Genomic DNA, 18,180 nt, shown 5'->3' on the forward strand with positions numbered 1-18,180 from the left:
CATTAGGACCATCTTCATTTTGCCTGGTAGGATTGATCATGACATTATTAATAATAATAATAATAATAATACAAGTCATACAGATCTATGTGTCAGTCATGTTTTAAATGACGGGAACATAAATCCTTGTATTAAGTAAGGGTATATATTCCCATATATATATATATATATATATATATATATATATATATATATATATATATATATATATATATATATATATATAGATATAATATATATATATATATAAAACAGATTAATGCACTTGCCCGTCACATGCAAATTTCAGACTCGGGCATCAGTTTTCTGATACAAAGCCCATCTCTTCAATGTTACAATTTATTTGCTTATTCCTCACAGCCTTTTTTTTTTCTTTCTCGCAAGCGCAAATCAGTCTGTCTTTAATTGTGCAGTCACAGAGCTTCTTCCAGTTTCACCTGACTAAAATGCAGCAAAAACAAAGTGGACGAGACCAGCTACTGTAATTTAAAACAGCTAATCATTAAACAGTTTCAGATAGTGTGACGCATTTAAAAAAAAATCTTTGATCTTTAGTTGCTTTTATGTATTTTCATTTTCAGGTGAACTGTGACATTAGGGCCTTATCGAGCGCTATATTCTGTAATTTTGAATACTGACTTTGGATACTGTTTTAATTCTGGAAACTGTGCTTTTTTTATCTTTTGCTAAATTGCATTGCAATTCTGAGCATGAGCAACATTTTGATTTCAATTTGCTGTTTGGGAATTTTACATACTGCTATAATATGCACCGGATATAAAAGCATGCATTATATTACATGTGTAGTCTGTTTTGGCAGACAGTATTTTCAGAATCATATCGTTCTGAATTAAAATACTTCTATTGAAAATATAGTACTATACCAACAGCGTCAACTACAGTACAGCTAAATGAAATCCTTGTTATTTTAAAACACAGTCTTTTCAGCTATGTATTTCTGAAATTGTATCTTTTTCTGTTCCCTGAAAAACAGACAAGGGTTGGATCAGGCCGAAATGAAATAATCAGATATGCGTCACACTCTTTTAACCGTCACTGAAGTCAAAATTGTATAAAGTCGGATATGTGAGTGCTGACTGTAATAATACTCACACAGTTGTATACTGCTCGAGGCATTATATAACTTATAGGAGAAATAACAATTAATTAATTGCAGCAATTAATTAAAACTGTGAGTTTCTTTTTACTGACTTGCCAAAGCTTTTTAAAGATTTGATTCAAGATCAAAAGCATTTTTCTCATAGCTCAAATGTATAACAAATGCTAGGTGAAAAAGTAGTTGGTCTACTACATTTTGATATTGTGGGAATTTAGATGAATAGATGAAAAGCTGCAGCAAATAGCACTGACTGTGCTTATCTTTTATGATGAAGTTGAATTTGTTCAAGGACTGTCTTTGCATGGCTGGTTGTTGATAGCACTAGAGTCATAAACTTGTTGGCAAAGCTATAATTCACATTGGCAGAGGAAGCCATTATTATTGTTGTATGTTTTATAAAAAAATGGTATACAAACCCTCAAAACATGTTAACAGGTAACGTCAACAGGTAATATGCCTTTTACTGGATATTTCACAGAACAGACTGGTTGTTTAGTCTCCTAATAATCAATTCTACAACATGTTATTTGATGTCCAAGTTACTGACTACACCAACAACAAATGAGCAATTATCTTAAGAACAAAAACAATCCCAACTAAATAGATATATTTTTACTGTTACATAGTTCCACAGACTACAGAATAACATAATTTTTGCAAATTTGTTTTCTTTTAAAAATTATATTACAGTTGTCCCACGTTATGCCGCCTCCTTTATAACGCCCCCCTTGCATACCGCCAGCTATTCTCTCCGAACAATGTCACCAATGTAAAAACAGTGCTATTTGTGCTATGTGTATTTGTTATATTGCCAACTCGCTATCCACCATCCGCCAACTTCCCAAGCCAAGCAAACGTAAATATAAGCATTGTAGTTTCCCTCATTGTAGCGCCAGTGAAATAGTCATGGCCAATTAAAACAAAAAAAAAAACTGAAAGTTATCTCTCTTTTTTCTTTTTATGGAATTGTTAGACAATAAATGACTGTTTATTTTTTATTTTTAACTATAAACTGTTCCTCAAAAGTAACTGTAATAAAACGTTAGAATTTATTGCAAACATAGAAGGTTGTGTGTGTTTTGTTTTATGTTTTTTTTATTGCCCCTCCTCCCTCGCTTATTGCCTGTTGTTGCCCATAGCCTTTACGTGGTGGTATAAAGAGGGCTGTCTGTATTTAGCTTGGCTGTCTACTCAAAGGACATTCAGATGTTCACAGTGACTCCCTTGGAGTTTCACGCTTCACTGGGTGTAAAAATATCTATCACACCTAAAATGAATCTATCCTGTTATCCCTGAGTCCTTAGGAAAATGCAATTTCTTATCTATGCTTTCCTTACAGCTGTTTTAATGCATACAGTCCTTCCTGTTAGCTCAGGACACACACACACACACAAAAGACGGCAGATGCGATTACCACAACATCATGGATGCCGAAGATATCAGAAGCGCTGTTTGACAAAAGCTTACTTTTGAAGTAAATAGCACTTCTATCACTTGGATCGTACAGCCATTTGGATTACACACGAAAACAAGTCCCTGTAGATTTTATTATTTTTTTTTAATTTTCCAGATTTGCTCTTGTCAAAAACCTTATGTCATTAAATTGGCAGGGGGCTACCACAAGAATGTTGTCTTTGACAAAAGCAAGTCAGGTTTCTGTACCTACAGCTGACAAACTAAAGGTGAAACACTACTTGAAGAGAAAACATACTTCTTTGAGGGGGACAAATGTGTAATCTGAAATGGACTCACCCATATACAGTATGTGTAGTCTTTATAAAACAGACCTGGTGGGTGTTGGGGACTAGAAGCCCAGTGTTAATATCACTGTTACAATTGTGACTGCTGCTTCTTCTATGTACTGTACCAACTAAAAATAAGCATGCGCTATGTTTATTTTTACTACAATAAAACCAATGTTTTGACCTTTTAAAAACTACAAAAGCTCTATTTGGATATCTTTTTTATGTATAGCTTTTTTTTCCCCAAAAAACTAAAGAATAATGCAATAAGTAGCGAGCAACCAATATTTTACGAATTCCCAGTTTATTTGAATAAAGTAAACATTTGGGTGCCCTGCCCTTAACTTTGCCACTGATCTTTTTTTTTTTTTTTTTATTGTATTTGCCCAAGTAGACTTAAACCATAAAAAATTTAAATATTCAAAACTGTGAATTGTACACAATATCCTAACTGTAAATTATCAAATCAGAAAATATTTGGCACTTTCGTATTGGATGGCAATATACAAAAACTGTGATGGCACAGCATGAACACAGCAATATGAGTATTGTTGCCACATGAGGTGAGATTGTATTACTGAAGTGCATACACATTGTTGCCACTGGTAACATCTAATAAGCGGAGACTAATGCAAGAATCAGTTTTGCCCAAATAGGGCTAAGGACTCTAAGTGGCAATTAGGGAAAGTGTGTTGTCAGGGTTAAAAGTAAATTTATTTATTTAAGAATAAAAAAAAAGATGTACCACAGTCAGTACGGTATTTATTAGCTGACCTTCTACTACACCTTCCTAAATAAGTGAGCCATTTAAGTTCTTTCTTGAAGCAGAACTAATCAGCAATCTTGTTTCAAACCGGGTTATCACCAGAGCTGCAGATTTGGCATTGATTTCCACTAAAATGAAAAGTCTTCATTCCTGTGCCACTGGTGGAGATGACATAGCAATATGTATGATATTGCAGAGCAAGAGTAATTCATTAATCATATATTCTGAGTCACACAGACCTAGTTAGTTAAAGATGTAGAATTAAACAGTGTTTTGAAGTCCCCTGTTTCTTAAAATATGCTATGCTGTAATAGTGTGAGGAACAGGGCTTTACAGAACTATATTTTTGTGTAAATAAATAAATGTGTATTGGGCAGCTGTGTTGCTTGGCTGAGCAGGCACTAGCGGTAGCTCATTCTGACCTTGGATTTACACAAAGGCAGCGTTACATACATTATAGGCCAACACCAAAAAGGAAACATGCACAGCTTAGGAAAGAATTTCACTGGAACAGACTGAGGGTAAATGTGCTCTCTTAATTTATCTTAGCTACCTCTTTCTTCCCCCTTTTCATTTCTAATAAACACCTGGCTCCTTGATTCTAAGTCAAATCTAATGTATCGGTTCTCATCTCTTTCCTTTATTTTCTGCTTTGATATGTGTTATTTCTTGTCATCTAGTCTCTTGTTGCCAACTCTTAAAGAGCATTGCTAAGTACAACATTAAAATACATGTGTACTTCCCATCTGAGACAGTTTTGAACAGGCATCGATAGACTGTGTCATATACTTACATAGAAATTGTACGTGGTTTTTGAGGGGTGTTAACCAGGACGGATGGCTGTTTCAGCTTTCTTGGTTTTGTTTTCCATGAATTGGCATTAAGTGATTTCAATGGGTTTCTATTTTGTTTTCATGTATTACACCACTTGTAGGGAATGAATATTGTAAAAGATTTAATAACGGTGGGTGTAGAATCTATTAAAACTGTTCAGGTATGACTTTATGATTAAGGACATGCTTTCTGCATTCTTAAAATAATTCTGACTATAAATAAATAATGAATTCATGTTTGAGGTGGTTTGACATTGTTTTAGTGTGATACATATTGTGTTCTCAACTGTGCAAGTAAACAGCCTCATTAATTTGAGCTTTTGTTTAATGATCTGAATTTTTCTCTCTCGCAGCATGGCAATTTTAACACATACAAAAAAAAAAACAATCTGTGTTACATATATACTTCTCTGGGACGTAGTTCTAGATGATGAAAAGTTTTATAATTTGCAAGTTAACAATGACACTAGCACTGGCTATGATAGTGTTTGTAAAGATGAGTAAAAAAACAATTGAAACAGGTTTGTTATTAATCTACAGTACCTTTGAAGGTTGACATGTTCTACTAGCTTTACAATGTTCACCATGCAGTGCATATCACAGGGAAACAAAAATACTGCTACAGTAATTTTTATAATTTAACGTGCAACCTGTGTAACTAGCATTCATGACAAAGCTGCCTTCAATCTTATAATCTCTTAAATGCTACCATATATCAAAAAAACCCAGTTACACTATATATATAACTTTTAATTGAATATACTCTGCACCTTGAATATCACACAGAACCTGTATAATGCTTACAGATTCTTTGTAAGGATCAGGAATTACACAAAACATGAGAGCTTTGTGTTTGACACTTCAGCAAACTGGTAAGAGAACTACTGAATGTATCAAGTTTCTACAGCACATAGTAAATGAAATCCTAGTTTGATTTCTCGGTGCTAGAACAAACAAAGGGAGTTGCCATGCCCTCCCATTGTGTTTGCAGCTAGTGTTTACATAATTGCTAACAAACTGAAGCTCCCTTTTTGTAATAACATAAGGTTAGACATACAGTACTGATTTTACTAACAATAGCACGATAGTCCATATCAGAAAATGTCAGTTTGAGTAATACAAGGAATTGTTGCGCATTTCTGAAGATTTGCTCTTTATACATTTGTAATTAACTGTAAGATAAGGCAGAGCAGGGTTTAGAAATGTAAACGAGGCCATGTTACAAACCTGTATGAAAAGTGGCAAAAACTATTTATTTCAATCAGATTTGAACTAAAGCTCTGCTGTTGACTTAATCCTAATTACTGAAAAATTAGGAATACTGATTTGGTGGGATCGTTTGCTATTCCTGAGACCGCAATTGTTATAAAAGCAAATGATTTGTCACACTTAAGGTTTATGGCCAATCATCACTAGGCTGTTTAGTAATTTATTCTAGATGTCTTAAAAGTTATGTGCCTGCAGTACTACTAATTATGAATATTTTGAACTTACATTTGAGTTACTGAAATATAACCAGTGTGATTAAGTCTTTAAAGATAAGGAACAGTAATACAGCATAATAACTTTATATAACAATGTCTTAAGTTTAAGCATGCTTCTCATTTTCTCAACTATCCCCATCATGGATTGAGTGCACTGAGTCGTAACGTTGAGGTTGTTTTCCTTCTGAACTAAACTACTTTTATAAAATGTATTTATTTTTTTTTACTTGTTCTAATAGGTTGCTTAATGTGCTGTTATCTTTCTAAGAGTAATGCAATGCATCCAGACTCTTTCTCAACTTTAACTCAACACATAACTTCTTTGTTGAATAAGACTGCATACTGCATATTACTGTTTGAGGGAGGTAGTGAAATGTTGTCTTTACTGTAGGATCATTATAAAAGAATATGGTACCAGGTAGAAGAGAGGATGAAAAAAGAAGACTGTAACTCTGGCTTGGACCTGGGTCTTATAATTGACATTACCAGTCTAGATGCAATTGCTAGATGAAACGGATAACATTGTGGTGATAGCTTTTAAGTACAGGTTTTAGGGAAACACTTGCACAAACACTGGTCAGCCATACATGTTCTATTACACATCTAGCATGTAAAGCACCCTGAATGTTACATTTTCTATTGCTCCTGTCTGTGTTGCTATTGTAAACATACCTTTCTTCTATTCTTTTTCTTAAGATTTAGAACACTTCAAGACGCAGACAAGAAGTACTGTTTCTGTGCGTGAAGGACAAGGAGTTGTGCTGCTGTGTAGTCCACCACCCCATTCTGGAGGTATGAAGATGTTCATTAAGGAGCCATAGGACCTTGTATTGATGTTATCTCAATTTACAAGCATTAGTCTAATATCAACTTTAGTGTTATAATAAGCATAGTGCTAAACCCAGACAAGATCGCAATCCTGTACCTTTTTTTTGGTGAAATTGATAATTGAAGTGTTTTTGTTATCTATCTAACCAGTGCAGAATGTGGTGATTACACACAAAGATGAAACGTAGGTTGGCTAACCCTGTTTGGAGTAATACATTGTATACCAGCCCTGCTGTATCTCCAGATGTATAATTAAGTTTTGTATATCTATTTTGTATGGACTACATTTCTATCCAGTATTTGATTTCAAAAGCCATTTTACCTCACTATGAAATGTGAGAAGACGAGAAGCAGGGCTTTTCTTAACCATGAGGATATGTGCACTTATTATCAGCTAGTAATAGCAATTTATCTTTCTCTACCTATACTAGCTATCCTTTGGTGTTCTCTGCCTGTCGCCATGCAGAGACTGCCCTAATCTAATCTTGAGAATGGGTTTACGTGTCCCTTTAAGCTGTCACCATGTCACTCATGGTTACCTAGGTGAATGCTGGAGAAAAGGTATTATTGCAACTAGTGTGCTCTTGCTTTTACCACACAAACATTTAACAGCTCAATGTTTATTCCTTTTTTTTTAACCATTAACATAAATGTATAGGAAGCTTTTAAAAGTGATATCTTCCTGTAAAGTAAGACGATTGAATACAATCAAATGTACAGCCTGCTGTCTAAACTAAGCTGTCACCTGCTTGGTATAGCTAATAAATCAAAGAACTGCTATATATATATATATATATATATATATATATATATATATATATATATATATATATATATATATATATACACTTTTTACAAATTCAGTTGTGCACAAGAAGTTTAACGTGACTAGGTGCTTACCACAAAGGAATAGATCATTAAATGTCATTGTCTCTGATACAGTTGATTGTGGTATCCACTTGCCCCAAGTACCAGAAACCAGAATGGCACCACACTTCTGTAGAGCCTTTAAATTATGAACAGTTCAATGAGGTGAAGTACTCGGTATCCCATTAAAACCAATCTTTATTTATATCCATTAAAAAGCGTAAAACAACTGGTTTCAACACATCAGTGTCTTCATCAGGTTACACAATCTGGAAATGCTAGCAACATCACGATGCATTGTGATATATATATCTACCAACTGCATTGCATCGTTAATATATGAAGTGGCTATAAGGAATAATAATATGGATAATTAAAGCATTATAAAGCACTAAATCATGGATCTTCGTCGAGCCTTAAGTTTATAGGGATGGAAAAGGTGACAGTATCTATAAGAGTGGTGATATTATTAAACAACTAAGAAGAGAAGCCTTCAGGATACACACATTAAATATGGTTGAACCTAATTGTCTCAGCGAGACGCTAGAACTGAATTCTAAATTAAAGCCCACCATCACACTTCTGATTGACTCACCACAAGCCAAGCCATTTTTGCTGCGTAAAAAAAGTTCACTAAAGAATTTTTATTTTTTTTTTAAGCTGGCGTCCTGTAGAATAAATCGCCATAGTAAATAATAACAACTGTGTTTGATCTTGGCAGGGAACACAATTCAAGCTGTTTTTGTTTTTTCCACAAAAATAGAAGAACTACAGTGCATCGACGAATATGTGGTACACTCAGACAAATTATACCAATCCTTGGAGTTCCGCTTTAACTTCATTATTTGAATGAACAATTAAGAACCTAGTTAAGGCAGTCCAAATATATCAGTGTTCATCTTTAATTAAAGCATGCTTGATTTTTTTTTTCATGCTCTAAATGCTTGGGAATACTGTCCTGAAATTATTCTTCTATTCAGCCCTGGCTAAGTCGTTCTCAAAAAAATATAAATGAGATCAAATGATCCTTTTTCATTACTGCATATCACTAGGAAACGTTTTATTATTATTATAGTACTGTACTGAAGGAAAATAACATAGAACCAAATGTCAGCAACAACAGTTAAAATACTGGCTTCTCTGCTGATGACTACATTTATTTCAGAATGCTGTTAAACACGTGTGCTACCTCAAGTCACTCTGTAACCTTTTCACAGATGTAATGTATTCATTTAATTTCCCTCTCTGTAACCTTTTCACAGATGTAATGTATTCATTTAATTTCCCTTTGGTAGAAAATGAAGAGGGTTTACAATTGCAGGGGGAAAATGAACAATTAAAGTTGGCTGTAACACAATCTGTAGTACTACCCCTTGTGGGATTCTTCTCACAGAAGCTTAGTGGGTTACACATCCTATACAGGCTTGACAGAAGTACAACATTTTGCATTAGGGTGGATCCCTTGCTGCTTTTTAGACACCTATTTGTTACACCTTTCTGAAAAGTACTTTCTGCATCGCAGTACCTTTTAATGGTGCAAAATCCTATGCCTTTCTTTAGGACCAATTCTTGATGGTATCATTTGATGAAATACCTTGCTTTCGAGGCCTGTTTTGAAAATGAAGGACCCCGTAACAAACTTCATAAAAAGCATACAAAAGAGTCAATAGTGTAGCAAATCAATGCGTACACCCCCATGTTCAGCCAGTCATTTCCAAAAGCTCTGCATAAGTTTCCAAACAAGCCACAATAGGAATGGAAAGGTGTTCAATTAGAAATTCCAATGTGGATGCAATGTTTTGTTAAAAATCTAAACTTAAAGTCAATGCCACCAGGAAAATGAAACAGTCTTAGTTTCTTTAGTTAAATTTCCTGCTGCCTAACAATATGCAACACACTTTATGTTGCCCTGTTATTTTGCCTTCATTTGGCTGGAGATTTGCCTGAGAAGTAAATGATGAACTTGACATTTTTATGTCAGCAATTTCTGCCTGTTAACTAAACAGGTTTGCATAGCTAGTGTTGGCATAAATCTGGACAGGGAAGCACTGACAGGATGTTTTCCAGGTCATCTGTTTGTACCTTCATCAACAGAAAGGCAGCGAAATGTTGAAACCTATAGAGAGGCTTGTGTTTGACTGTCCTGGTGTTCACACAAAATGAGAGCTTAAACTTCCAGTCAGATTTTAGAGTTTAACCAGCTAAACCTACATTTGCCTTGTTCTGTTCTGGTGTGACTTTCAAGGCAAACCATGTAATTATTCCTAGAAATTCTATCCCCAATAAAATTGCGATATAGAGAATAATAGGAACACCGAGCATTAAAGCATTTTGCAAAACGCAGCTTCAAAATGTGTCATGTGAAGACAGTATGCTCAGTAGATTCTCTGGGTTTTTTTACACTTCGGAATTACAGTGAATGTATTTTTGTCAGAGATGTGTGCAAGTCCTGTGGGTCTGAACCTAATGGAGTTGGCCAGAAATAATTACCTTCCATCGTTAATTAAAGATTCAGACTCTCAGTTCATTTATAACATACAATTTTCTTTTTTTCCCAAGGAACAATTAAGTCTGTTTGAAAAGTGTTCATACCTAATTATAAAATATGTTGAATGTTATGAGGTCTCAATGACTGAGATAACAGAAAAAGGACAGGCTTTAAAATATCACTATAAAGGGCATGTCATTGTTGGCTTTTCTGATTGTTTTTCTGCTCTTATGTTAATCTACTCTTTGACATCTAATTTGTCTTAATTTGTGTTTCCTAGCTATTTGTTAAATTCTCATAGTCCTTCTTTTTATTCACTTTCATTTTAAATGATATTTTGTACATTTCTATGTGAACATGAAGTGCACATTGCTTCATAGAACTTAATTAATACAATGGTGCCACTAATTCACACTCCATTGTCTCATTTTTCTTAGAGAAAATATATTTCATACATTCACATTACTGGATACTGTGGCTTATATGTATGCTGCACAAAGTACAGATCAACCATAACAGCAAAATTGTTACTGTAGTTTTCTACCAGTACTCAGAGGCTATCACATGCTTTGGATGAGGAGGAGGGCCTCGGCCAAATGTACTACGATGTAGATGGCAGCATTTAATTTGCTGTATAGTTATGTTAATCTATTTGCTTACTTGTGGGCGTCTCCTTTCTGAAATAATGATAACATATTACAATAAAGAGTGAAACAATTAAGCGTCCCTAAGTAAATGATTAATTTAAACCTTTCGTGTACATCCCAAAAAAAAAGTTTTCATTTATTTTCATACACTACAGTTATACCTCCTTTCAAACCCACATTTTGTTCCAATCATGTTTAATTAAACAAGCAATTGGTAAATTGAAAATAAGAATTCGCCCTTATGTTTGCATTTTGGCAAATTTTTCCGCTGGTTTGGTACAATTTGCAATTGTGGTTATATAGAATTTGCTAACACAGTTGAACTGGAAGTATTATTTTGGTGGATAAAACCGCTTAAATGCTCATTACTTATTCATTTAGAACTGCAGAAAATTTGGCATGAAATGTGGTCTGCCAGCAAACAAAAAGGAGGATCATGTTAGAAAATAGGAAGATATTGTTTAACGGAGTAACAGGTGCAAAAATTCTGCAGATATTTCCATTTCCATCAAAAATGATCCCCCTTTTAATAATAATAATAACAACAACGACAATAATAATAATATACAACTTCATGGTTTTACAAGTTTGAACCGAAACTCTTCCTGTTAAAAAGGAGTTTTTGATTTTCTGCCTTTTCATTGATCAGAACATTTTACTATTTACACAACCCAATGCCCAGAGTTTGCGTTTGTTGAAGATTGTGGTACGAGCTTTCACAGTTTTAGGATAAATCAATCAAACAACAGTCTTAACAAAAATAAATAAATAAATAAATAGCAGGGCTGTCAACAAAGAATAAGCACATCACATATCTGCCAAAACTGGATTTCCTAATAAAACTGGAAATAAATTGCATAGCCCAGCTCAGGGATAACACGATTCAATTAACACAAATAAGCTGCATGAATTACTTTATCTTTAGCAAACAATACATACTAAATGTTAACGTGATAGCAAGGTAATGATGCACATCACCTCTTTACCTGAATCTGGGACTCCAGTCTCCCCATAGAGGCAGACAACCACTATCTTCTTCCCCTCGTTTGTGTCATCAATACAGGAGGAAACCATAATCCCTTGTATAAAACAGTGTATGCTCTGTGCTGCTTCTGAATCTGATTGAAGCAGTAAAACAAAGTAGCTCAGTGCCAAACATGCTACTTTAGGTATAACAGAACCAGCAGGGTTTAAAATAGATATAGATAAAGATGATGACCTTAATAGAAACAATTTGAGAGGAACAGTAGTTCCTCACGCCAAGTTATCAGCGAGAACTGCCGGAGCCTCTCTATACAGCAAGGATATTTTACATGATTTCAGGGTATTGGCGCAGCAAAAAGTAAATCAGCCAAAAGCTCAATTTCTGTTTTAATTTGTAGTTCCCAAAATGCTTAGGTGAAATGCAGAAACAAAAGGCAATGCCTGTTATACAGTAAGAGAAATAAGTCACCAAAGGAAGGAAAAAAAAAATCATCTTCTTCTTCTAACATATATTTGCAGACCACAGGCACTTTTATCCATGCATATTTAGATTACAGGACACCCGAGTTTAATGACAATTAACTTGTTTTGTCAACATAGAAATATACTAGGGAACGCACTTATTGTGACATCTTATATTAAATGATTTATTTCAGTTTTAAAATGGAACTTTTGCATGCAAAAAATATCTTTTTTTATATAAATACAAAAAAAAAGGTCTGGCATGCCTTGAATTTGAAACTACAATCTTCAGTTTGTAAGCGTATTTATTGTGTTACACTGCCATCACTACACGATTAGTTGAGAAAACAAGTAGTATTTTGAAAGATGAAGTCAGCCAGCTGAGAATTCTCATGACTTTGTTATTGTTTACATTTGGAAATTTTTTTGTGAGATTCTGATCTTGAGCTCTGAAAAATGTTGGTTTCCTGTCAGTGTAACACTCATTGTGATGAGGTCCCTATTGGCGCAAGGAAGTACGGTTCCTGTTGATACTGGTTGATGAGAGTAACATTATTTGTGTTCCCCCCTGGATAAAAAGGAACATTAATTTCTGAGAATTAGATATGCTGAAGGATACAACCTATATATTTGCTAAAAGTAAAACATAAATAAATAAATAAATAAATAAATAAATAACTATTGAAGTAAATGAATACATAGACATTTATATCCTTTGTCTATCTTGATATTTATTTATTTTTCACTATCAGATGTAAACATTGCCATTTAATACTGTATGAAATGAAATTAAATACTCAACAGTTCTTGTTCAATTGTATATTAGTGAAGATTTTTGTACATAAAGGTCATTATGCTTTCATATATTTTTACTTTCAAATTTAAAAAAATATATTGTAACAACCTGGACAATTGTGTTGTTGCAGGCCTCGTTGTCTGTTCAGTTTGTGTCATCTGTTTTTTATGTTACATGTATTGTAAGGGGAACTGTTCATGCCGTTACTTAGCATGGGAAGGGGGAGTGAGTGAATGAGTGGGGAGAATTTGTTTTGCTGTTTTCAGGGGTTGCAGAGCATGGATGTGACTGGTTGATGAGCTGGACAGCAGTGGGAAACGACGGGAGGTTATATTAGGGCGTGCATGAGCCGGGGGACTGGAGACAGTCCAGAGCTGAACGTGATTGAGAAACTGTGGGTGCGACTGAGCGAGCTTGTGAGCTGTGACTGGAGAGAATATGCAGTGAAAGTGCCAAGACTAAAACCTAGGATTATTATTTTGGTGCCGTTAATTCCGGCCCCTGACAGGAATTATTTTATAGTTTCAAATAAAACAAACATTTTGAGAATTTAACACCGTCTCCCTGAGTACTACTTCCTAAACATTAAAACGATGTAATTTACGAAATTAACGGATCAAGATTATCATAAAAGTTTACAAAATCAGATGAAAGCTTTCAATACAATCAGGATAATACATAATCATTATTTACAAAATCTTGTTTGTCTCGTTACTTGTCAAACTGTAACTTTACTGCTATACTACTTGCAAATGTTGTAAAATGGAAGGACAAACTGTGTTGTGAAAGCTAGGGCTTCTGCATTGCAAGCTGCATTGGAAGCATGTCTTTGGTTTGACTCCCACACAGGGTTTATATTGCAAAAAAACAAACAAAAAAAAAAAAAGATTTATGTGTGAGAAACACAGGGTTGCCCCAATTGTTTCTACTAACTTGGCTTGTGTTTTTGATGCGAGTTCGATCCAATTTTATTGTGCCTGAAAAACACAAGCCAAGTTAGTAGAAACATTTGGGGCAGTAGAAACAATTCGTGCTGGCCAAGGTTGCCCCAGTTGTTTCTTCTAACTTATCCTGTATTTTTGATACGAGTTAGAAGAAATAATTGGGGAAACCTTGGTCCCCATTGGCTTTACAGTTGTGCCTGTTTACTTTGTGTCGGTCATGGTTGCCCAACGGTTTCTTGTGTTTTTGATATCTCCACTTTAAATAGATGGGCACTGTGAGGCATGTGAGTAAAAATGGATTTTCCAGACAGCGATTTACGTGTAAAAAAAATAAAAAATGTATTTAATATTACACGGAAAATAAAAAAAAAAAACAATAAAGAAGGATGTGAGGGAGGAAGTGCTGGAGTAATCAAAAATAAACGAACGGAATCCTCTTAGTCCTCTTCGTGATCTGCTCAATCCAAAATGAAACAAAAAAGAATAAAAACAGAAAAGAGCAAAGTTAGTAAGGCCTCCCTTCGTAATTAAAAGTAAATAACACAATCTAACCACGCACGTACTTCCCTCCAGCCTTTTTTTTCCCCGCCTCTATTCCTCAGGACCAACCCCGAACACAGTAGCACGTTGCTTTAGTATGCAAACCCCGCCCCGGTAGTCAGTGGATCACCAATCCCAGACTGACACTTATTCTTAACTTCACTTGACTCCAGTGGCTGGAATTTACATACTCGTACTTCCGCCCCTCACCAAGGTGCCGCCCCTCATAAAGATGACTTTTGTCATGGTCACGAGACCTTGGTAAGGGAAGTCCCGAGTTGGTTTGATGCCTTCTACTGTTTGGAGGCTGAATTGCAGACCGAAACCCCTTTGACTCATCACAGGCACTTTTTTTTTTCACATGTCCAATGTGTTTTTGTGTCAGATCACAAATAGCATGGCTGTCCTCTTGCTCACACTGATGATTTGTGGTGTCAGGCTGTCTGCTTTGCTTGTTAAATCCCATGCTAACCGGTGATGTCCTGATCCACAGTTCATTACTGTGCACGCCCATGGGGTGTGCATCATCATGTGAAGTTATAACATATGTGTATTCATTACCATATGGCTTCAGCTATTACTGATGAACTGTGGCTTTGAAGACCCTAGCATTTCTCATACCCTAAAGCTACTATTTTACCTTTCTCCTGCCAAAGTGTCCGTCTTGGGACAGATAATGCAAAGAAGACAGCTGGTAAAAAGAATCCCTTGCTGACTTTTTCATATGAAGCGCAGTCAAATAGGCAGATTGAGCTGTATATAATGTAGAAGCTATAAAGTGGTTGAAAAGTAACATCAATCATTTTTGCATTGGTAATCGTGGGATATCAGATAGAATATTGTACAAAAAAAAAAGATCTACCAGTTAAGTGAATGAGATTTTTCAATGTTTTGTTTTTGTTTTTTGTTTTTTTAATAATAGAAGGATAGAATATGCTGGAATTTTTTTTTTTATCATAGTCTAAATCCGCATTTCTAAGTTTTTAAAATACCATCTGTTAAATTAGTAGAGCATTTCTTTATGTAACTGCACACAATTCAGATGGGCATGTTGGCTGAGTTTTGGATAATTGAAACTTGTGAACATAACAGATTGATCAAGGGCTATTAATCAGAACCCCCTTGTGGATCATACTGGGTAAGCCGCTTTTGATAATTTCATCAGTTTATGAGGACCTACCCCCTGTTGCCAGCATTCATTCTTTCATTCGGATGGTTTTCTTTGTGGAATTAGTCATTGACAAAATAGCAAAAACATCAGTGGAATCGTCAGGTACCAAAAATGATGTTGTCGCATCCTAAAAGTGATTTAACACTAAAACAGATTCATATAATGCTGAAACTGATTTTTGGCAAACATCTACATGTATTTATTTATTTATTCTAACAATATCCAAGATAGTGACTTAAATGGGCACAATCCTTCTAAATATTTGATACATCTGCCTCATCTGCTTTGCTCTGAAGATCTGATATTTAAGACATCAGGAAAAGATATTTTTGTTTGAGTGTGTTTCTGTGGTGATGGGTGACAGGCATTGTGAGGAGTTTCAGATCCTTTCCATTGACAGTATAGCATCACTATCAGGAGAATGATCTCCAATTACTCTGCTTGTGTGCTCATATCTCTACCTGGACCTGCAGCTAACATCATTTTGAAGCAGTGGGTAAAACACTATTGAATAAGTGCCTGGAGTCACATTGCTAGCACGTACATGCCATTTTAATTGCTTGTTTTAATGAATGGCTCTATTTAGTAGTTGTAATTATTGATGGCTACAGTTGTGAAGTCAGGTAAAATAATATTTTCAGCATTAATAATTATCATAGGAACATTATTCTCTCAATGGAGACGGGTAGTTTTTGAACTACTGTATTGTACAGTATCATTTTAGATTGTTTTGGTTTTCTGAACTAAACCCTTAAGGGGATCGCCAATTACGTTTTTTTGCAGATTGTAGTCACATGAAACCGAGCTGTCCAGCAGCAGAATTAGAATGCTGCAAATGGTTAGATCAATTTACTGTAGGCCACTGGTGACCACCTGATTCAGTAATCGGCACATCCCTGGTATGATCTTATCTCCTGCAGACAAGGGATTGATCAGAAACTTTAAATACATAGGAGTTTGGATTAAGGGATTATCAAGGTGACATTGAGATATGCTTTAAAGTGGCATATTGGTTTGGAGGGGTTTTACTATTAACAGTGTTCTTGGGTACCAGTTTTTACCTCTTAAAATATTAGCAGTAATCTTAACAAAGTGTGTGGGTATGTATGTGTGTGTGATAATGTAATTGGATCAAAATACATTTGTCCCTTATTCGACTCTTGGTGACTTTTATCAGGTTACAAAATATCTAATTTGCAACCTGGCTTATTCTACCTTACTTAAAAATCACCCAAATAGTCTGTCTTTTCACCCCTCTATCATGGCTGGGTGATTGGCAGAACAAAGCCCCATACGCAACCATAGCTGACCTTAATCATTAAGGGACGCAGGCAGTGATGACTTAGGTAGGAATCTGATAAGATAACATAACAGCCATGTACATACGTATGAACGGAACTAATGCATTGAAATGTGTGCTTGTTACTCAGCTGCCCTCTATGCCCCTAACAGAATGTGGTTTTTCCAATGTACTTGTGATTAAAATGACTTATTATATATACAGTGGCTTGCAAAAGTATTCAGACCCCTGACCAATTCTCTTATATTACTGAATTACAAACGGTACATTGAAATTTCGTTCTGTTCGATATTTTATTTTAAAACACTTAAACTCAAAATCAATAATTGTAAGGGTGACATTGGTTTTATGTTGGGAAATATTTTTAAGAAAAATAAAAAACTGAAATATCTTGCTTGCATAAGTATTCAACCCCCACACATTAATATTTGGTAGAGCCACCTTTCGCTGCAATAACAGCTTTAAGTCTTTTGGGGTGAGTATGTACTAGCTTTGCACACAGTGTCGGAGTGATTTTGGCCCATTCTTCTTGGCAGATTTGCTCCAGGTTGTTCAGGTTGGTTGGATGACACTTGTGGACTGCAATTTTCAAATAGTGCCACAGATTCTCAATGGGATTGAGATCAGGACTTTGACTGGGCCACTGTAGGACATTCACCTTTTTGTTCTTGAGCCACTCCAATATTGCTTTGGCCATGTGCTTGGGATCATTGTCCTGCTGAAAAGTGAATTTCCTCCCAAGCTTCAGTTTTTTAGCGCACTGAAGCAGATTCTCTTGCAGTATTTTCCTGTATTTTTCTCCCTCCATTCTTCCTTCAATTATAACAAGATGCCCAGTCCCTGCTGATGAGAAGCATCCCCACAGCATGATGCTGCCACCACTATACTTCACTGTAGGGATGGTGTGTCTTGAGGCATGGGCAGTGTTAGGTTTGCACCACACATAGGGCTTTGAGTTTTGGCCAGAAAGCTCTATCTTGGTCTTGTCTGACCACAAAACCTTTTCCCACATCGCAGCTGGGTCACTCTCATGCTTTCTGGTAAACTCCAGACATGCTTTCAGATGGTACTTTTTGAATAACGGCTTCTTTCTTGCCACCCTCCCATACAGGCCAGTGTTATGCAGAGCTCTTGATATGGTTGACTCGTCCACCATTTCTCGATTCTCAGCCACTGAGAGCCACTGAAAAGTGATTGTTAGCCTCTCT

The 18,180-nt window shown here is 35.5% G+C and overlaps 1 protein-coding gene across 1 annotated transcript in view; it reads left to right on the forward strand.

The window, feature by feature from the left end:
- The window catches only part of LOC121298132 (contactin-4-like), a 103,920-nt gene that overhangs the window by 17,947 nt on the left and 67,793 nt on the right, over window positions 1-18,180 (forward strand). The window contains exon 3 of the mRNA XM_041224998.1: window positions 6,642-6,737. Within this exon, the coding sequence (XP_041080932.1) occupies window positions 6,642-6,737 (96 nt within the window). The remainder of the gene's footprint in view (window positions 1-6,641; window positions 6,738-18,180) is intronic.

This window comes from Polyodon spathula, chromosome 23 (assembly GCF_017654505.1).
Source record: "Polyodon spathula isolate WHYD16114869_AA chromosome 23, ASM1765450v1, whole genome shotgun sequence".
Classification (NCBI taxonomy): Eukaryota; Metazoa; Chordata; class Actinopteri; order Acipenseriformes; family Polyodontidae; genus Polyodon; species Polyodon spathula.